The sequence below is a fragment of the Xiphophorus maculatus genome, chromosome 3 (assembly GCF_002775205.1).
Source record: "Xiphophorus maculatus strain JP 163 A chromosome 3, X_maculatus-5.0-male, whole genome shotgun sequence".
Classification (NCBI taxonomy): domain Eukaryota; kingdom Metazoa; phylum Chordata; class Actinopteri; order Cyprinodontiformes; family Poeciliidae; genus Xiphophorus; species Xiphophorus maculatus.
Genome location: NC_036445.1, coordinates 32,606,939 through 32,629,427, shown reverse-complemented (window position 1 = coordinate 32,629,427; position 22,489 = coordinate 32,606,939). Strand labels below are relative to the sequence as shown.

Here is a 22,489-nt window from a genome sequence, read left to right as displayed (position 1 = left end):
TGTAGCCAATCATGTGTAGAAGCCTGGCTGGATCTGCCCACTGACTGCCAAAAACCTTAACTAAGTTCTCATGTGAGTGAGCAAGTTCATGTGAGCAGAGAGCAGAGAGATCGCGTTTGGATCTCCTTTTGCTCTCTTACACATCTCCAATCCACTTGCGGATATCCTCATGCTGTCTCAATCCCTACACACAGAGTCACATTTACTCTCTCGACTTTTGGCGTGATAGTGATGCCATACTTCACTCCCATTAAATGTTTTGTTTGTTATCAGTACAAAGGAAAAGTCAAGAAAAATTGAGAAGAACTTTTTTATTTTCTTTAAAGTTGTGCATTTACTTCAAAGGGTAAACTGTGTGCACTGCATTTTGTTTTTCACAACAAGTCAAAATTTACTAGACACTCTTCATTTTCTAATAGACCCCTCTTTTTTTAAACCATTAGAAATCGTTACACAGCACTGGATTTATCAGTCTATAAGAAGTCAAAGGACCAGCATCAAAATCCATGTTGTGTATTATATATTCACTATAACCAGAACTGACATTTTGATTTCTTGTGAAGTAAAAATATCTTTATTTAAATATGATTCCTTTATATCATAAAAAATAGTTTATTCCCCCCTTCAAAATGTTGAGTGACTAATGCTATACCAGAATATTGTTTATGTTGTAGGTTTGGACTGTATTCAGGTTCCTGTGTGTGAGGATGTTAGTGCTTGTGAGACGACTCTGTGGACTTAAAGCAAGGCCTCCTGAGTCATATGGCTGCAACAGTGACTCCTTACACTGGATAATGCTCTTTATGTTGTGTTTTGTGTTGATAAAAATTATTATAAAATTCTGATTCACCTTGTACAAAATCACTTTATAGAAAACACATTTGCACAAGTAAATGTGGAGCATTGCAGCTGAAGAAATGAAAAGCCACGAGTACAAAATTAAAATGGAGCCTCGACACTGCAAAGGGGTAACACAGAGGCTGTGACAAAGTTGTAGTGAGAATCCATTCTATACAGACATAAATAAAGGTCCAATAAATAAAAGTATAAATACTGAATAAATAGTCTGTGTGTTGTGTGATTGCTATGAATTCTGACTTTGTGAGCCTTTCTGAGCCACTGCAGGATTTACTTGACGAAGGTTTGTCTTCAGATCCCTTCATGGTTTTCAATAGAAACATGGCCGCTGTTGCGCTAATGATTCTGCTGTGCACTAGTTTCTGTGTGACTATGCCAACCACAGGTATTTTAGTGACTGAAAACATTAAGGGATTCCATTGCTACTATGCCTTTTATTCTGCATCTCCAATGACTGATTATGCAGCTTTATATCTTAGTCTTAATCATTTTACAATGAAAACAAATGGGATTCCCATCATATTGTACCTTTCCATGATGCTTTGTAGTGTAATGAGGTTTTACTGTGCAGACAGCTGTGAGCAGCAGCATGTGGTTCACAACCTAGCAGAATCTGAGCCATCTGGTGCTTAATACAGGATCCAAAACTGAAAATTCTTATATAAGAGCCAACCTTGATGGTAGCTATTCACTGTCAAAGTTGTGTGAACCTCTGAAGAATCTCTATACCTGTGACTACCAGCTGATACATGTACATCAACAATTCACTACATATTTGCATTCTCTGATTTTAGTTCATCTTATTATTTTTTTACCTAATCCCTATTAAAGGCTAAAAGTGTTAGTATTCTGAAAGACAAACACATAAATTCAATTATTGCCTGATGATGTTTTGCATCATGTCCATTTTGGATGTCAGTCAATATTGTATGTCACCAAACAGTGCTCCATTTTGAGAACACTGCTCATCATTGCAGTCAGAATGAGATCAAATTTAGCCATACTGAAAAAATGTATATACTTTTACTCCCATTTAATCACAATATCTGAGGTGCACTTTCAGTCTCTGCAGTGACTGAGGAACGAGATCAAACGTGTGATTCCACTCGTTTTATTTTTCTATTCAATATTTTTTTTTAATCCTGACACTTCTCATTGGCTGCCAGTGTTGTAATGAGGTAACTTGCTGAAATTTCACCCGGATTGAAGTTATTTCCACAGGAAATATCATTGAATATCTTACCTGTAGCTAATTAGAAAGACAGAAGAATTACATTTTAACAACATACTGCAAATAAGTCCTGCTCTATAAGCAGAACTTTCAACCATGCCAACTTATTGTTCCCCTCTACCATTTACCCATACCCTTTTCCCAAGTGTCTTCACACACCAACTCCGTACATGAGACTGGGTGAGCAAATGACAGAGATTCCTGCTTTAGGCCATGGTCTCTTTCCCTGGCAGTCTTCGGTCGTTGAAGGTGTGCATGTTGATGACCTCCTCTGTTTTCACCATGACAGGCGGCTGGGGCTTGTGTTTGAGCCGCCGCTGGCACTTGAGGGAAACCCGCAGTTCGTCCACCACGGCACTGCAGAATGACGTCTGCAGTGGAAAGAACCGAAAGAGAACAAAAACTATTTCAGACCATTTCCCTAGTTCAAATATTATGGTCTAGAAATCAGCCAGCAAACTGCCTTAATTTTTAGCACACACCATCTCATCTTAGAGCAGGAAAATAATCATGATGTATGGCTGAACATCCAGTTGTCATTTTTGGTCATATTGACCACTCAAAGCACTTTATCATTGCAGTATGCAGTTTAATTCCTGTAGCTAGATAGAATTGGAATCAAACCCACAACCTCCTGGTTGCGAGGCAGTTTTTCTTCCCACAGTGAAGGGCAGAACGAGGATGGAGGAAAATGAGACTGATTATTAGGAAGCATTAGTGGTGCACCAATTGCAGTTTTCTGGCTGATCGCCGATCACTGATCTTTAAAAAGCCTGACTTGTTGATTCTGATTTTGACCAATACCAATATTTTTGTCTGAAATGTAAATGTAGCAAGAGAGTCACTGAGTAGGCAACAGTGGGGTGACTACTGTTAACTACAAACGTGCAGACCTGACCCGGTGGGCCAGTCTTTCAGTGAAACCTCTGTCACAGCATAGCTACAGAGGACAGTATTTGACTTTTAGACCTTTGCTGAGGTCAATAAGATCAGTAGACAGATCAGCTTCCCATGTAAATTTCACTGATCTCCTAAAATTAAGCAAATAGACGCCGATAAATCGGAGCACCCTAATGCATAAAGGCATTGTTCAGCTTAACGTTTAACATTAACATAGCTTGATGTCAGATATCTTTTGCAAAATAGAATGCTATATATTCTCAGATTCAATGAATTAGAATTACTGAATTCGAATTCAGTATCTTAACTGAATTCTAATTCAAGATATTGCGTGTGTGTGCATGTGTATGTTTCATTAAGTTAAACACATTGCTATTTACTATCAGATAGAATAATTCAGTAGATGTGATCATTTTACAACTTCCATTCCTCTACTTCTGTCCAATAGAGAAGTGAATGTATATTTAACTCCTGCTTAAATTTGTTACTTTCAAAAGGTGCCTTCGATCTGACCAACAAGATTCAACATAATTCAACACATTCCAATTTATTGGTTATGACAAACTATATATAAAAATACCTAATAGTTTGAATGTTTAACCAGTGATGGAAATAACAGTTACTTTTTTTCACTATTGAGTAATCTAACAAATTACTATTTTCATTGTTACCACAATGATTACTGACACTATTATAATTCAGCACACAGAAGGTAGAAGTAGTCTTCATCTGATCAAGATCCAAAGGGGCAAAAAAGAATCACATATGTGCTGCTGATTGGTTGAAGAAGAGGAAGAGTTGGATTCTTGTGGGTACTTATTGGACAGCAGTAAGTATCCTCACCCATGGACCGTGGAATCAGGCAGAGAGAGTCCAGATAATTTAATGTAGAGTTTTTAATGGAAAGTACAGATGTCAATTACTAACTCAGTTATTTATTTTGCAAAAGTAACTAGTAACTAATTACATTTTAAAAGCAATCTGCTGCTACTGACTTTGATAGTATACACATTTATTCTCAAATTATTATGATGTCTATAATTATAAAGAAACTAACGCACCCTTGAGGAGGTTCCCACTGCACAGTATAACACTTGCATTCTGTTGAATGGAATGTTGCCATGGCGATGGAACTTTTTTGTTTTGAGAGAGAGATTTGCAAGCGGAGATTTAATCCGTGCAGAGAGAAGTTTTGCACAAGAGGGAAAAATCTGAGCATGAGCACAAAGATTTGAGAGGGCACAGAAAATATTGACAGAGAGCAGACATTTTGAGTGCATGCATTGCAAGTTTTGATAACAAAGACATAAAATTCTGTTTTCAAATTAAAGATGTGCGCTCTCGATTTATGGCAGTAAAACTCCCCCAAGCAAGGACGTTGTTTTTGATCTGTAGTTATTGCAGATCTGATGCTGTTCACATCAGATCTGCATAAACTTACAGTAGGCAACTGTATCAACACATACTGCATATGCATGGATCTACTTAAATGCAATGATTAAATATTCTTTTTGATGTTGTACAAGAGAAAAAATCTCCTGTACAACAGGCTATTGGACTGTTTCTCAGGGTATCGTGTAAGACAAGATCAGAGGAAGACAGACAAAAATGAGAATGCTATTAAGAACAGAGTTTTTATGAATAGTTTATTTGAATCATTAACACTTTAGAATAGACTTAAAAAAGTGTAAAAAGGGTTTACAAGCCTGTTGAATTCCAGGTTTTGTGATGTAAGAAAATACTTTAATTAATAATTTTGAAACTTTTTCCATCTATTTTGTAACATGCAGATAAGCCCAAAATTGTTCATCCTCCCTGGTTAACTTAGTTTTAAAATAATATTTTTATTTTATTTACATATTTCTTTTGATTGCAAATAATATTGACAAAATCAGGTGGGATCAGCATCTTATGGAGAAAGGCTAAACTTAGCCAGTGCAATTGTACTAAAAAATTCTTGCTTCCAGCACAGTTTGGTCTGTCTCCTCAAAACTTGAATTGTCAGATTTTTCACTGGGCCAATCAGGAAACAGAATGAGAAGTTGTGAACTATGACATCGATTTTCTGCGCTGTTTTAGAATTGTGGTCTGCTGCAGTTTTCTCAATGGCCGTTCAGTCAGTGTTGGCCACGCTTCAAAATATTGAATTAACATTAACAACCACCTGGTTCAGATGTCTTCTGAATGAGGTTGTTTATAGTGCAGGCAATTTCCTGTAAGCTTCTTAAACTGGCGCATTACAGTCATGGCCAAAAGTATTGAGAATGACACAAATATTATATTTTCACATGATCTGCTGCCCTCTGGTTTTCATGTGTGTATGTCAGATGTTGTCATCACATACAGAAATACAATTGCAATCATATTATGAGTAACAAAAGCTTTTAATGACAGAATGAGTTAATGCAGCAAGTCAATATTTGCAGTGTTGACCCCTCTTCTTCAGGACCTCTGCAATTCTCCCTGGCATGCTCTCAATCACTTTCTGGACCAAATCCTGACTGATAGCAGTCCATTCTTGCACAATCAATGCTTGCATTTTGTCAGAATTCCTAGGTTTTCATTTGTCCACCCGTCTCTTGATGATTGACCACAAGTTTTCAATGAGATTAAGATCAGGGGAGTTTCCAGGCCATGGACCCAAAATCTCTATGGTTTGTTCCCTGAGCCAGTTAGATATCACCTTTGCTTTATGGCAAGGTGCTCCATCATGCTGGAAAAGGCATTGTTCATCACCAAACTGCTCTTGGACGGTTGGGAGAAGTTGCTCTCGGAGGACATTCTGGTACCATTCTTTATTCATGGCTGTGTTTTTAGGTAAGACTGTGAGAGAGCCGACTCCCTTGGCTGAGAAGCAACCCCACACATGAATGGTTTCAGGATGCTTTACAGTTGGCATGAGACAAGACTGGTGGTAGCGCTCACCTCGTCTTCTCCGAACAAGCTGTTTTCCAGATGTCCCAAACAATCGGAAAGGGGATTCATCAGAGAAAATGACTTTACCCCAGTCCTCAGCAGTCCACTCCCTGTACCTTTTGCAGAATATCAGTCTGTTCCTGATGTTTTTCCTGGAGAGAAGTGGCTTCTTTGCTGCCCTCCTGGAGACCAGGCCTTGCTCCTAGAATCTCCGCCTCACAGTCCGTGCAGATGCACTCACACCTGCCTGCTGCCATTCCTGAGCAAGCTCTGCACTGCTGGTAGCCCGATCCCACAGCTGAAACACTTTGAAGAGACGGTCCTGGCGCTTGCTGGTCTTTCTTGGGCGCCCTGGAACCTTTCTGGCAACAATGGAACCTCTCTCCTTGAAGTTCTTGATGATGCGATAGATTGTTGACTGAGGTGCAATCTTTCTAGCTGCGATTTTCTTTCCTGTTAGGCCATTTTTGTGCAGTGCAATGATGACTGCACGTGTTTCTTTCGAGGTAACCATGGTTCACAGAAGAGAAACAATGATGCCAAGCACCAGCCTCTTTTTAAAGTGTCCAGTGGTGTCATTCTTACTTAATCATGACAGATTGATCTCCAGTCCTGTCCTCATCACCACCCACACCTGTGTTAATGGAGCAATCACTGAAACGATGTTAGCTGGTCCTTTTAAGGCAGGGCTGCAATGAAGTTGAAATGTGTTTTGGGGGATAAAGTTCATTTTCTAGGCAAATATTGACTTTGCAATTAATTGCTGTTACGCTGATCACTCTTTATAACATTCTGGAGTATATGCAAATTGCCGTTATAAAAACTGAAGCATAGACTTTGTAAATATTAACATTTGAATCATTCTCAAAACATTTGGCCATGACTGTATATATGTTGCAGTCAAATGTGAGTAATTGGTTAACATTTAAAACCTCAACACAGTGCACATCTACAGGAAACAATCATTTCTCAATACTAGAGAGTCCAGGCCCTCTGTATGGAGCGAAGTGTTAAAACCCTGGTAAAAACCAAGGGGCTGGTTATTACCAGGCTAGGCTGAACTAGCCTGGAAGAAAGCATATAACAGCATAAGAGTTTTGGCCAAACAATGGATTACATGAAAGCTTATTGCACCTGTGGATAGGAAAAGGAACTCTGACTGCTGTATTTACCTGGTATAAAATAAAAATGGAATGAGCTGCCCAAACTGAGCTGCTGTATTCTTGTGTTGTTGAAATGTTGTTCTAGCCATGGATTGTCCACAATAAAATTCCAAACTTTTTTTTGCAAAAGTAAATGTGGAAAATGTTTCCAAATTCCAAACATTCCAAACATCCAAAATTTTGTTAATGATCATTAAGTCAGCTTCATATACAATACATACACATGGATATTTGAGGCTATATAGGAATTTGCACAATTAGTCTTATTTTTTCTTTGTTATTTCCCTTGTGGTGTCCTGTGAGAATAATTTAGGAACAAGTAGTACAGATCCTGAAGTGGTTTGCAGCTGAAATTGACAACTAGTATGAAAACTGGTCCATGTATATTCAGGCAGTTCGTTTTTTTGTTTGAAACAAAAAAATGAAAAAACAAAACAATCTTGTTTTTTTTCATTTTTGTTTATTAAACAAGAAATCGGATAATTGTTTGAAGTCATTATCTGATTCCCGATTTTGTGCACAAAACAAAAATGGAAAAAAACAGATAGCGAGTGCTTAATTTTGATTTTCACAATTCCATTTTTGACAAGTGGTCTGACCTGGAAGTTCTCTCTGTCCCTCACACTGAGACCCGGTTTTTATGCACTTGTCCAAAGTGGCATCTAATTAATTTGATTATGATACCTTCACACAGAAAGCCTTATACTCTGACTTTGTTTTGTATGCGAAGCTAAAGTTGGCTTCTGCATATAGCTTCTGATTCAGTAAATGGCTAAAGGGCTAGTTCACCTAATTTTTCACAATCTTAAGTCTTTAATCTGCTCTGAAAGAAACGGCGACCAGAACATTCTGCCAGTCATTCAAACCTTATAGTTTTTTTGTTTAAGTTTTTCCTTTTTGAATAGCATTAGCATACCAATTATAATCCGTTATGTCATGAACAAGTGTCCAGAAAAGTATGATTATCCAAAATACATAATAAAAATGTAGGAAAGGAAGAAACCAGTGACGTGCGGTCAGGGGTGGCAGGGGAGCTGCGCTTGCTGCCACTTGATGAGAGCATGTTCCTCCTGTCTGTACGTTGCCAATAAAATAAATAAAAAACATTCAATATATGAACTGATTTTCTATAATTTAGCGTATCTATATAATGTACAGTGTTTGTTGCCACCAACTCTGTGTGTAATCTGATTTGTGTGCTGAAGAGCAATCAGAAAAAACAGAGAACAGATTCGAGGTAAGGCTGGCAATTCATGGCAGGGGGCGCTCATGATCCCACACATTGTGACTCCGCGTCTACAGAGTAAGAGACAGCGAGCTAGCCATACAGTAAGTAAGGGAAGTGCAGCGATAGATTAATTGTTTTCTCCTCTCTTCTGACATCAACATGGATGATGAAAACTATACATTACTACAGTTTAGTTTTCTAAAGTGGATTTTCAATCGAAGCAGGAAATAATGACTAAAGGAAGACAAACACTGGAGCTGAAAGGTTTGCTTCAAACTACAAGACAGAAGGCGGAAAGAAAACACAGGCTTTGTGGATGTCCTGCTAGAAACGGCCTTTTCTGCTTTCCCTGCCTTTTTTTCTCAACTTGTGGCACTGTGTGGACTCAGATGGGATTTTGTGGCTTAAACCAAGCATGAGCGGTCGACCACTCATATTCAAAGCCAGATTGCAGGGTTTTTTTTCTCCCCTCCAGGGGGTCTTTTGTGGGCTCTAGTGTCCCTTATATGAAAGAGGGCTGACAGGAAAGTAGAAGGGGGAAAACATGCGGCAAATGTTGCCCGCGACTTTTGCTGCATCAAGGACTCAAGGCCTCCAAACGTGGGTCGTGCTATCCCCTCCGCCACCACAGCACGCCCCAGATTGAAATTCTAAAAACATTTGGGATGTTGAGAATAGACTTGGCTTTGGATGAACTGATATTTTTGTGTAGAATGAGAGGCGCATGGACTTCATTCATAAGTAAAGGTAAGACGGCAGTAACATTTTTTGTTTCGCTTTTTAATGAAATGTGCGTTTTGGCTACAGTTTGTATGTGTAAAGAATGCAGAAAAGAAACATAACCCGCAAACTGCTGTTAGATTAGCTAATAGCAGTTGTAGCTATAATCTACCACAGTGATCAATTATTAATAATTGCAAAATAAACATTAAAACTATAATAAGGCAACAGACTGTGCAGTAGTATGGTTATTTGTGTGGGAAATATTTCAGTGCTCTTTGGTATTGAATCCTGAAACATAAAGTGGCATTGTTGTCGATTGCTATGATGACAAATCTGTGTATATATATATATATATATATATATATATATATATATATATATATATATATATATATATATATATATATATATATACTGTATATATACATATATCTGTACCACCCAAGCTTTAGCTATAGCTTGGGTGATACAGAGAGCAAGAAAGAAGTGGTTTTGAGTTGTACTTGATGGTTTTTCCCTTTGATGTGCAGCATAGCACTAAATTAAGAATACCTACATTTCCAAGTTTTATTGAGTTAACGGAATTATTCTACCGCGGCAGCACGGCTACAGATGGCATGTGACAGAATAGTTGTTTTGCCCTTCAGCTTTGTGCACATGCACACAATTTCATGCAGGGGTCTATATTTGTAAATCTGATTTGATTAAGTCAGTGCCTCATCAGCTATGAACTTCACTGCACATCACTGCAAGAAACATTAAAAGAATTAGTTCATAGTTCATTTTTATCAACCTGTAGGTAGCCATAGTTGGTGCTTTATAATTGAATGATTTATTTACAATACTTACTATATACTTACCAAACTTATTTTCTTATCATCAGATTGTAAACTCATATCTTACAAAATAAACTGGGACAAAATGTTTCCATAAAAATGTATTTATTAGAATAACAAACAAGCAGATATTCAGCCCATGTTTGAGGAATCATGAAAAAATATTCCTATAATTTCAGTAAAAGACAAGGAGACAGTGGCAGATCAGGAGGAGGAAGAGGATCACTGGGAGATTCTGGGAAGCTGCATTAAAACCTGGAGCTGAGGCCTCTCCTCCTGAAGACCTGTCTGAAACAATAATAATAAAATAATAAAATAAAAAAGTTCACACTGCACATAAGAAGCCAATCAAAGGGAAATGTATACTTCACTCACACAACTATTTTTCTTAACATGAATGTACAAACTAAAAAATTCAGAGGAAAAGAATATTAGAAATTGGTATTGGAAGAAAACACTATGGTTTAGAAGATACTAACAGCTTCAGAAGTATTGAAATCTCTAGATGTTATGTTTTGCTACATGTATAAACGGCACATATACAAACATAGTAAACATTTCATATCACACTTTGAGCCGCTACGAACAGAAAACAACAGAGTGACATGCCGAGATGTCACTCTGTTGTTAGCGGGGAAAACACACTCCACCCGCCCGCTGAGCCTGGAGCCGCCTGGTGCAGTTAGCAGAGTTATGCTGCTCCCAAAACTCTGGAGAACATTTCAAAGAAGCTTCATTTTGGATTAACTAAGTGAATAGATGAAGCTATGAGGGCTACTTTCTCACCTAAAAACATCTTAAAACAACTTTTTGTGACAAATTAATAGTGTACTCACCTATATTTACCGCTGCTGGTGGTGCAGTGCAACGGAGACCATCTTCCTGGCCCAGATCTGGAGACCAGACAGACATGGCTGGAGGTTGGTGTTGTTGCTCTTGCTTATAAAAAACTAAAATAAAAACTCAAGCTAACCATTTTTCTCGGGTATTACTTAAACTGAATTGTGGTTTACAGGAAATACTACAGCGTGAAATGATTAAGACTGTCTGTCTCCAGTCTGTATAATGTCTATGTGTGAAACGGCCCCTCTAAGTCGGACAGAGAGAACTTCCGGGACAGAACACTTATCTCATTAAAAACAAAATCAAAATTGAGTACCTTGTTATGGGTTTTTTCCATTTTCGTTTTGTGCACAAAATATTAAAATCATAACGGTATAACCCCCCCCAAAAAGTATTAACAGAATAGTGGACCTGGTGAGTCGGTAAAAAAGAATAAAAAGGTACAGGACGGGGGCCAACCCTGTACAAGGTTGTTGAAGCCCCTGCTAGTACCAGACTAAAGCAAAATAGTCAAAAAAGAACCTACTGCAAAAGAAAAAAGCGAAAAGAGGACAACTGGTCCCACCAGGGCAAAATCACAAGGAAAAAACAAACAAAAGCCAACAAAACCTACAGAAGGGAGCTGTAGGCCTGCAACGCACCTCATCAGGACTCATGCTGGTGGTGGAGGAGCGAGTGGAAGCGAAAGAGACAGAGGCAGGTTTACACCCAAAATCCAGCCTGTTTATAGGCGGGTGGAGAACAGCACCACAGCTTAAAACAATCAAATATTAATTACAAATTATAAGAAATAACCCAAACCCCAATATATTTTAAAGGAACAAAGAAAAATAACTGAACTAAAGTCTATAAACAAAACAATCTGGAAAAATAGACAACAATAATTATAATGTGCCCAAAGCACATAGCATCCATTTTTGGGGCTATGAACAGATTTTAATTCAGGGCCCCACATACCAACATATCAAAGCCAAATACTTCACCACTCCAAGGCTACATTAAGCCTGTAACATATTTACTATTATTAGTGTCATTTGTAATTAACTTACACTGAAAAAAAGACAAATTACAACACCAAGTCTTCCCAAGTGTTTTTGGTCTAATATCTTATTACTCTCGAAACAAGACAAACTAGGTCACAACTGACTTTTTTCCAAGAAAAATGAACTTGTTTTAAGTCAATGATTCCTTAATAGTGTCATATATATATACTGTAGACACTTTATATATAGAATATCATGGAAAAGTTGTTTAATTCCAATAATTCCATTCAAAAAGTTAAACTTTCATAGATTATATAACAATTTCAAGTATTTGTTTGTTTATTGTTACATATTTGGGCTTCCAGCTCATAAAACCCCCAAAAATTAGAATATTTGAAGAAAACATGGATGTTTTAAATTAAATGTGACACACTATCTAAAATTTAATGACACCACTAGGTGTCATTAAATTGCAAGTGTCACTTGTCTTTGTTCGGTTCAATATGGGTAATACTGCAGACCTAACAAATGGCCATCATTGATACCCTCCATAGAATGTGTAAGCCACAAAAGTTCATAGCTAGGTAGGCTGGCTGTTAACAGAGTGCTGTGTCCAAGTCCATCAATTGAAAGTCTAGTGGAAGGACAAAATGTGGAAGAAGATGCACCAGCCAAAGAGATGGTCATGGAGTCCAGTGGATTATCAGGCAGAGAAGATTCAAGAATCTGGCAGAGATCTAGAAAGAGTGCAATGAGGTGGGAGTATTTATACACACCCTGTATATGTTACCGTATCTATATAATCTTCTGCTGAAAATATGTAGCAGTCTTTAATCGTGTTTCCAGAAAGACATTTTGAGCTGCTAATATGTAGTGTGATTCATATTACTTCTAATTGAATGACCTTTTCTTTATGTGAAAATGTAATGATTAAAACTGTTCTTGAAATATGACTGTAAAACTGAAAGCGACAAAAGTAACATTTTGTCTGTGCCTGTTCTTCATTAACCGTCATCAACCCAGCAGGTTTAAAAAAAGAAACTTCCACTGGTGAAAAATGTAACAATTTCTATATCTTTTTTTTTTAGTAATGATGAGTTTTGGCATATCACAGAGAACAATTTTTTAAGTTGATAGGAAAACTGCACCATATTTAGGCCAACATGTTCAACTAATCTTGGATCACTTTAAGTCTCCTCTACCCATTCCATTTCTCCTCATTTTTAAAGAGCCACTACCAGTGGCCGTCCTGGGGCCTCATGCATAAAGCGTACGTACACACCAAAAATGTATGGCGCCACATTTTACGCACATTTTGGCATATATAAAAATGATTGTGGCTTGCGTAAATATCTGCAAATTTTTGATCTGCCATTAAAACTTTTTCTGTACAAAGTACAAAGCGTCAAAATTTACCTAAACACACTGAAATCTGACTCCGTTCAGTGTTATTTACACCAAGAAGCATCAAACCTAATGTTTTATCATGATTTAAATATTTTATTGTCTAAATTTATACTATGAAACTGAGCAACATTTGTCCTCAGACAATAGCCTAAAGCACACAAAATAGAAAAAATAAAAATTAAAAGATGTGAAAACCTCACTCGAATGTAAATAGTACATTTCCTCAGTTTTTGTCTAAAAGATGTAATAGTTCTGTGCGCTGAAGTGCATGACATGCATCTGTAGGGTCATTTCATTCTCACTGAAAAAGAAAACAGGGTTGGATCAGCAGATTAACTCCAAACAGGTCAGGTTTGATTATTTTTAAGGTGATTAAGGTGTGTAGACAATTAAATGTATATAAGTAGCTGCATAAAGATGTGCCGCGCAATTGTGGAGCGCTGTGGCTCTGATGGAGAAAAGCGCCAATGGAAGGATTCAGAGAGAGCGTTTAATCAGAGATCATATTGATCTGCTAGGAAATGTTGATGTGTTATATGTGCTACTGATTGCTAACAGCTGCTGATCTTAGGCAGGAGATCTTTAGGCGTAAATTCAGGCTGAGACTCTTCAGCCTACCAGCATCATCAATTATCATGCTTCCGCCTCAGCCTACCAGCACCGGATTGTTGCTCCGCCCCAGCCAATCACCACGCAAGAGCTCCTTCAAAAGACCAAAGGATCCACCAGCTTCAGCCACGCTTCGAGCTGACATGCGCGCTTTTTCTACCTCTCTGACATTCAGTCAGCTAGTTCAGCTACCTCCTCTCCCCGGTCCTCCCATGCTCCTGTTGACTTTCAGGTACTCCTCGCTGATCTCCTTAAACCCCATCATACCTTCCTTTGACCTCCGTCAGCGGCGGCAAAGCTGGAAATCTTCTGGCCTTCCCTCCTTCATGTTGCGGACATCCTCAATCTGCCGCCTGGTTTCCCGCTCCGGCTCACCATCGCTTGGCTGCTGCAACTCGCTGGTGTTGTCCCCTGCAGCCAAGTGCTGGTTCTCTCCACGATCCGCCTTGGCCCCACTGACGCTAGTTTGCTCTTCTCTGCTCTCATCTTGTTGTGGACTCGCTCCTTCTCTCAGAACATCTGCGGGAGAACGCTTCCATCGGGGTTAGGGTCCCAGCTTCATCAACCGGCAACCTCACAGCACTCATGGGGGCGTTGTCTAGGTCAGACGTACCTGCTCCTGACTCGTTCATCTTTCTAAAAAGGAATTAGAATCCAAATAGCAGGTAGCTTACTCAGGAGTGGAAATGCAGCCTACCCAGGGATGAAGCAGATTGGCAGGTGAGAACCAGGTGGAAGCCGCAACAACCTTCAATCGCAGTCGGTAATGCCAGCAGAGCAACAACGCCGCAGAAACGCATGGCATAGCACCCAAAACTGACTGCAATTTCAGCCACTCATTGTAAGATGGCTCTGACCATCTCAGATGAGCAGATCAAGAGCACAAGCCTCAGGCAGCCGATATGTAGCAGGAGAAACAGACACAAACCTCAGCAGCGGCCCGTCCATCAATCAGCAGTGCGCTTCTTGCCGCACCTGGTGCGCAGAGTGGGGAGGACTTAACTCATCCCACCTCAATTGGGTCAATGTTTCACCTTTCTCAGAAGGCTCAGGGCGCGCCTGTCAACGCACCAGCGCTCTGGTGCCGAATAGTGGTTCCGATCATTATCAGAAGCCGCTTGCTGGCTCTCTCTAATTCCAAGGCCTCATTGCAGCCGTCAGATCGTCCCTCGTCCGCATCGCCCTCTGACAGTCAGTTTTTGCACATGCGCAGCAATTCAAACTAAACAAGCATCCTCCTTCCCAGGTCATTCATAGTTCGCAGCGTCTCTCGCCCTGACAACTTCCATTCCTCCTTTCCTCGTTGTCTGTTGGTTTAGACTCATATCAAGGTGGCATACACGCATTGAGTACACAGACATGCGCATTAAGGAGGTCCACGTTATCTACTCAAGCTGTCAGTTTGGCATGAGACAAGATAAAACCAGTCGGCTCTTTTCCCGATAAATGAATGGTTGCTCATGCTTGTCACGGTTTCTACATATAATTGGTGCTGGAGACAGTTGCAGTCAACTACAAAGCACACTCGTATGAAACAAGCCTCCTGTTCTCTGATAGTCCGACTGCTTACCGCTAAGTCTGGCCGTCGCTGGCAATAAGGCTTATGACAATCTAACTTCTCCGTCATGTGGTTGATTACCTAAAACGTTTTGGTAATCCCTTTCTGTCAGTTGCAGCCATCTGTTTGTGCTGGGTGTATGGCAATCTGTCATTCGGCGTCCCAACAGAACACCAGCCCCAGATGTGGACTCATTCTGGTCTCGTGCACTACGCTCTAGTTTTCCACTTCTGCAAGAATCCTGACTTATTCTACCCCTCTTTCCACATTTTCCGTATAATCAGTTTTTGGGGGGTTTACAGGACAGATGAATGGTCTCTATTATCCAGGTGCTCCGCATTCTATTAAGTCATGCTCATCTCGTAGCGATCCAAACTTCGTCTCATCGCCCTCAGTACAAAATGAAAACACTTAAGGATCTCGAGAAATTTATCCATTACTGCAGCAGTGTATTAATCAAAACCAGGGAGATGCAGCACATCACCCCAGTTAGAAAGTCTCATTGGCCATTATAGTTTAGAGAACAGACCTAAAACGCTGTTGGTTCATAAATCTCTGAATGGTCTAGTACCTCAACCCATTAAATATCTGCTGTCGTATCAACCTTCTCGTCCATCCACATAATTTATGAATCATTAACTAGCATTTGACGGGTAATGACAGTACTTGGAAAAGACGCAACGTTTCTGTTGTGATATGGGGCACTTCCAGCTTCCCCTTTGCTGAAATGTACCACAAGCTACAAATGAAACCTTTAATGAATCTCTACTTTCAAAATGCTGCACGGACAACGCGATCTTTAAATCTACTGTTCACCCACGCGCCAAGCCTTCCTTCGTCGTACCATCTAGCAGTCGTCATCAGCTTTGCTATCCCTGCAGGTCATTCCAACATCCAATCAACGTTATTTCTCAAGTTCCTCACCTTGAAGTGGCACACCTTAACTAAATTCTGCGCAGCTTGAAAACCTTCCAACAGGACTAGACAGGTCCTAACCTTCACTATTTGTTCAATCATCTCCACCTTCAGCTCCCTTGCAATTCAATGTCGACATTCTCTATCCCCTATTAGTTAAAGAACTATGGACTTTTCATGGGGAATCAATATTTAGCTTAGGACTTTACTTTTGCTTTTCTTTAGGTTCTGTTCCATTTCCTTCTAAAGCTCTTTGAACTGCCTTGTTGCTGGAAATGTGCTATATAAATAAAATTTCCTTTCCTTGATGAACAATGGGTAAAACCTGCATTTAAATCAATCACCTAATATAGCTTATCTCAGCAGCTGTTTGTTCACCATCCCATTCTAGTAAGTTAGTTTTAGAATGCTCAGACATTGCAGGTCCTGTATCTATACCTCTTTCACGCCATGCTCTTAAGTTAGCGAGCTTGGCTCTCAACGCCTATGTCCCTCTCGTAAAGTCTCCACAACTCTGCCTGGTCTTTAAGTTTCTTAGAAATCCAATATTTATGTGTAGTAGTAGTAGTAATAGTTTTTATTTTCATGCGTCATACACCATATGGTCTTACAAGACACAATAAAACAAATTCAAACAAGCAGACAGACATAAATATTCTTTAAACAAAAGTGTCCTCTTTCTAAGGTACTTTAGTAAATAAATCATTTCTCAATGTCAAATAAAAGGAACAATAAAACAAAAAGTGCACTTCACTCTCAATTTCCCCCAAATCACACAAATGACAACGCATTAGGGTTACGACTGCAACCACATCACCTTTTATTTGTTCAGCTATAGGCATTGCATGATGCATTTGGTAAAATATTATTTAAAATAAACACATGTTAAATGTTAATTACTTTAATATTTGAGACATATTGCAATCATTATACTTACAATGTGCTAGCATTTTTAAGACCTCTGAAAAATTAACACATTTTAATTCTAATTCAGGTGTTATTTTTAGATTGATAAATTCAGTGCCTTTTAAGACTTTTCAAAGACCCATGGGAACCCTGTTACAGTAAATAATTGCATCTGTAAATAAAATGTAGATACCATTTTATTTTTTTCTTGTGTTCAGCAAAGTGAAAACAAAATTAAATGGAACATGTAATGTAGAAAATGCTTTTCCATTCATAGAGATAAAGTCTGCTTTTTTATTTTAATACATCTACTTAAAGCCAAACTGTCCATATGCTGCCATATATTTGTAAGCAACTACATTTACAAAGCCCTTGCAAATACTCATTGATGTATCTTTTATTGATCCTTATTTTCATACTGTATCAGTTGATTGTCTAAGCCACATGTGTCAAACTCAAGGCCCGCGGGCCACATGTGGCCCGCTACGTCATTTTATGTGGCCCTCTCCCCACCACCACCGTTTTACAGCCCCATTGATTGACTTCAAATAAGTTTTGAGCATGAATTGACTACAAACTACATCTCCCATAATGCCTTCCGATTCTTACCAGCCAACATTACGGCTTCTCGCCACTAGAGTGCAGCAGAGTCACCTCAAGCTGATTATTAATTTTTCCAGCGAATAAAACTGAAACACCGACAAGCTAACAAGCTAAAGAGCGAAGTTCAGTGATGTTTCAATCGAGGACTTTTACCGTCTCCTGCCCCTGATTTGATGCCACAGCTTCGACTCCATGCTGCTCGTGTTTTGTCCATGTTTGGAAGCACCTATCTGTGCGAACAGATGTTTTCAATAATGAATTTAAATAAGACCAAACACAGATCGCGCATTACTGACGAAAACCTACAGCTGTTTTGCGGATTTCCTCAGCGCAAGAACTAAAACCAGACATGACGAACTGACCAGGGGAAAACATTGGTAAGCACGAATAAACTAAATTTAAATAGAATGAATGTAAAACCAAAACTCAGTATACTGGAATATGCATATAGTTTATTGATTTTGCTTGTTTTGTGTTTATTTACACAACACAATGAGGATGTGTGTGAGTTGGTGACAGGGTGAAGAGGATCAGCTTTGTGTTCAAGGACAGGCAACATCACCTCATTGTTTTGTTCTTATGTGAAATACATGTTCGTTGTGTAATAAATAACGAAAAGGTTTTGTGAATGAAGTTGAGAGTTAATATCAAAACTTGTTTTTATTATTTGTCTGCTTATCTTTAAAGCAGACAAAGATTAATTTTCTCAGCGAATAAAACTGAAACATCGACAAGCTAACAAGCTAAAGAGCGAAGTTTAGCTGAGCAGTTTAAAAATATTGTAATTTTTAAACTGAGCAGTAATTTTACATCCATGCAAACTTAAATGTAATATTTAAAACTTGAATACATAAAATCAGTTATTTAACAATGTGAGGTGTTGTTTAATTTATTTTTAACATTGTATTTTCATACATTTATGCTAGGGTTGCCCAAGTCTAGTTTTCCAGACCTATCACTCTGCAACTTTAGATGTTCTTTCTCTAACACACCTGGATCATTGACTCATTCATAGGCCTCTACAGAACTGAGTTGCTGCTAATGAGGGAAGTCAACTTTTTGTCTTGGGTATGTTTTAGCAGGGACGCATCTAAAAGTTGCAGTCTGGAGGGCTGCACTTGGGCATTCCTGATTTATACCGTCAATGTGGCCCGTTGAGGGTGGCCAATATGCTGAAGTGGCCCTTGGTGAAATTGAGTTTGACACCCCTGGTCTAAGCTATAGGAAGTTCTCTAGTACCTTTTTATTTTTCTTCCTAGTAAATTTAAAGAGCTTTCAATAATAATACAAAGTGATGGAAAAGACTCGTCCATAAATATAGCTGCCTGATGGTGGCATTTTGTATTGACTTTGGCTGCTTGAGGTCATTGGATTACAGAGTTTTTATAAGGCTTGACAATCAGCTGGAGCAGTTTTAATGCCATGTAACCATGTGAAAAATCTCAAAGGGCTAAAGAACTGAAGGGTCATAAACCCAAAGCTAGGTCTAAACTTGAAAAGAATAAAGGTACATTTTACTGATGTGAATTCTAAGCCTGAATGTGCTGCATACTTGTGTATTTACCAATCAATATAATATTGATTTCATCTTATTATGCATGTTTTCTTCTTTCTGTAAAACATTTTTGTTGATTGTATGTAAAGCTTCAAAACGTGATAAGAAAACACAGCAGCAAGAGACTACAAAAAATACAGTAGGAGAACTTTGGAAAACTGCATTTACAAGCAGTTAAATCTAACTTACTAATAATTTTTCATCAGATGTTCTCACTGCTCTCTCTTTCTCTCACACACATGTTTAATTTAATATCTTAGGTGCAATATAGCGCACCTAAGACATTACTAACCTAAATTGACAAAAGTTTCCTCTAAGCACAGATACCGTTATGTTTGAATGTCCTTTTGCAACCATTGGGAAATAAGTGTCTCTGTTCTTGTATATGATACATTATAAGAGCTCCTATTATGTTGTGGGGACCAGAGCCTGATTCTCACAAGAATGCAGTTTTAGGATTAGGGGTTTCAGTTTAGGAATAAGGTGTGAATTGAGGTTAGGGTAACAGTGTGTTTGTACTTGTGTAAGTGCTGACTAATGACATGAGTCCCTTGTACAAAGTTGATAGTCCCTGCACTCCCAGAGCCTACTTAGTCTGCAGCAGCTTCAAGCAGGAAGATAATAAAAAGTAACAAGAGGAAAAAAAATTAGGAGGAGCAGTATAATAAAGTGGAGAAGCTGAAGTGTTGGGCCAGCGGTTCAGGAAAGACAAGAAGCCAAAAGAGAAGGAAGATAAGGCAGGTGGGAAAGGACAACTGTGGCAATCATGGAAATATGACAGAATCAGAATCAAACTAAAATCAGTTTCCCCACAGATTTAAACTGAGCTAAATTGGTAGGAAATATTTTCTAAGCCCATTCTAAACACATTGTAAGCACAAACTGACATGAAGAAGTGCTTTGCACTTAGAAAGTGGTATTGGAAAAAGTGTTCTTTTTACATCTCAAAAACTTGTCAAAAAAATTAGCCACTTATTGTAAACATGACCCATCCTAAGGGCTATTTTATTCCCTTTTGAAGACTGACATAAATTATTGCAATATACATTCTGACAGTGTCTATCCTGCAGCATGTTTAAACACAGCAAGTTTGGAAACTGTCCATTTAAATCTTTTAGCAGTGAAAGAACTCCATCGGTGAGAATGCCATTTTAATTTGAGATTTTTAATAATTCATTTAGGGGTGCACTATAAATGCAAACATTGCATTCAATTAAAAATAGTAGGTTGACCTAAATCAGTTTTCATCAAATTGTTCTCAACTCTCACTTTAAGTAAGTTATTTCAGGGTTCGTACGAGTCATGCCAAACCTGGAAAGTCATGGAATTTGCAAAGTTATGGTCTCAGGCATGACCGCATTTGGTCTCGTCTCGGTTTTGGACATTGAAGACTTGGGATTTTATTTCATGACTGGTCAAGACCACAACTGTGGTAATGTCACAGTTATTCAGCATATTGTCCTGTTTATTTGTCAACATCCTTGTCTTCACTGGATGCAAAACATACCGATTAAAATCCAAGCAATGACACAACTTACTAACTGTGTGTTGTTGTTACCGCTGTCATGCACCGCCTCCTCCTTTAACTGGCTCAGAGCTGGAGAAGATGCCGGTCTAATTGTCGGTAATAAATTTCCCTACATAAATCATAAGAAGGTTTACAGCAACATGTAAATTCAGCAGTGCTTTGCTTTCAGAAACGGTAGAGACTATGTCTAACTTTTATCGTCACTTTGAAAGGAAGCTCAACGAAAGGTAAGCTAAGTAGAAGTGATGTTAGCAAAGCTAGCTGTACAAAGACAAATCTGTTGCATTTGCAATGATGCTTATTGTGCAGAGGTGTTGACTGACGTGTCACACGTGCAACAGCACTGTTACCAAAGTCACAAAAAAGTTCACGAACGAGCCGATTCTTCTGAACTGTGAACGATAAGACTGACGAACCCCGTCACACTATTATTCTGTTTTATTAAAAATATATATTTATTTAATCATCAAATAAGCCTTCAATTGAAGACTAGTGATGTTGCAGTGTGTGAGCCTGTCTGTTCTGAACTTTTGTAGAAGCAGTTAATTCTACATACATGTACAATCTTGTGTTTGCATTACTGCTAATATGTTTTTGTTTATGACATTATCATCATATGAATCCTCAGTCAATATACTGACACTTTTCAGCTCATACCTGTCTGTGTGGGCTTCATTTCCTCCCTATCTGCCTGCACTACACTTTTACATGTTTACTATCATTCAACTGTCAGTCATACACTTTTCTTTATGAACCTGTTGTACATGGGTCATGGAAAAGAGTCTTGGAAAAGTCATGGAAATTTTTTCTAAGTAACAGTGAGAACTCTGTTACTTAGAATTTGTGGTTGAAAAGTCTGTTATGTGGTGCAGGGGTTAAGCACAACCCACATAATGAGGCCTGCAGTCATCGCGGGTTCAATTCCCGGCCTGCTGACCTTTGCTGCATATCTTCCCACTCTGTCTCTACCTGCTTTCCTTTCTTAGCACTTTCAAATAAAAGCCACTAGAGCCATAAACAAACCTTTAAAGAAAAAAAGCCTCTTCAACTCACTCTGCCCGAGTTGGATTAATTTAGAAAATGTTATTCCTGCCAACAATAATAGTCTGTGCATGTCAAAGACAGGACTACCACTGTGTGTCAACCTGTGTTGTTATTTGTACTACTTGACTTAGTACTGCTAATTTAAAATAGGATTTCTTTTTCGCTAATTTTAAGTTTACTTTGCTTAATTTTTTGGAAGCAATGGGTTTGCATATTTTTTTAAATTAGGTGAACTAATTAGATTTTATAGTGTAGACTGATAAGAAAAAATAAAACATCAATGATTTGTAAACGCAAAAATTGTTCTTTGAATTTGTTGTGGAATTAGATTTAGAGCGTGTTGTGGTGGCGTAGGGGATAGCGACCCACGTTTGGAGGCCTTGAGTCCTCAACGTGGCCATTGAATCCCGGCGATATTTGCCGCATGTCTTCCCCCCTCTCCTTCCCCATTTCCTGTCAGCCTACTTTCATATAAGGGACAATAGAGTCCACAAAAGACCCTCTGGAGAGGAGAAAAAATATACATAAAATTAGATTTAGAGCCTGAAATATCCTCTTATTCCTAGTTACTGATATATATATATATATATATATATATATATATATATATACATATATATATCAAAGGGTCCAGTCCCACCCAACTACCGACCAATAACCTGCCTCTCCACAACATGGAAGCT

General features: G+C 38.6%; 1 protein-coding gene across 2 annotated transcripts in view; it reads right to left on the bottom strand.

The window, feature by feature from the left end:
• Positions 1 to 296: 296 nt before the first annotated feature.
• Positions 297 to 22,489, bottom strand: part of grik2 (glutamate ionotropic receptor kainate type subunit 2) — a 460,468-nt gene continuing 438,275 nt past the window's right edge. Inside the window, exon 18 of one of the 2 annotated variants that reach the window (XM_023330613.1) lies at positions 297 to 2,460. In XM_023330613.1, coding sequence (XP_023186381.1) covers positions 2,207 to 2,460 — 254 coding nt within the window. In that variant the 3' untranslated portion in view covers positions 297 to 2,206. The remainder of the gene's footprint in view (positions 2,461 to 22,489) is intronic. The other variant, XM_023330615.1, reaches the window with a different exon arrangement.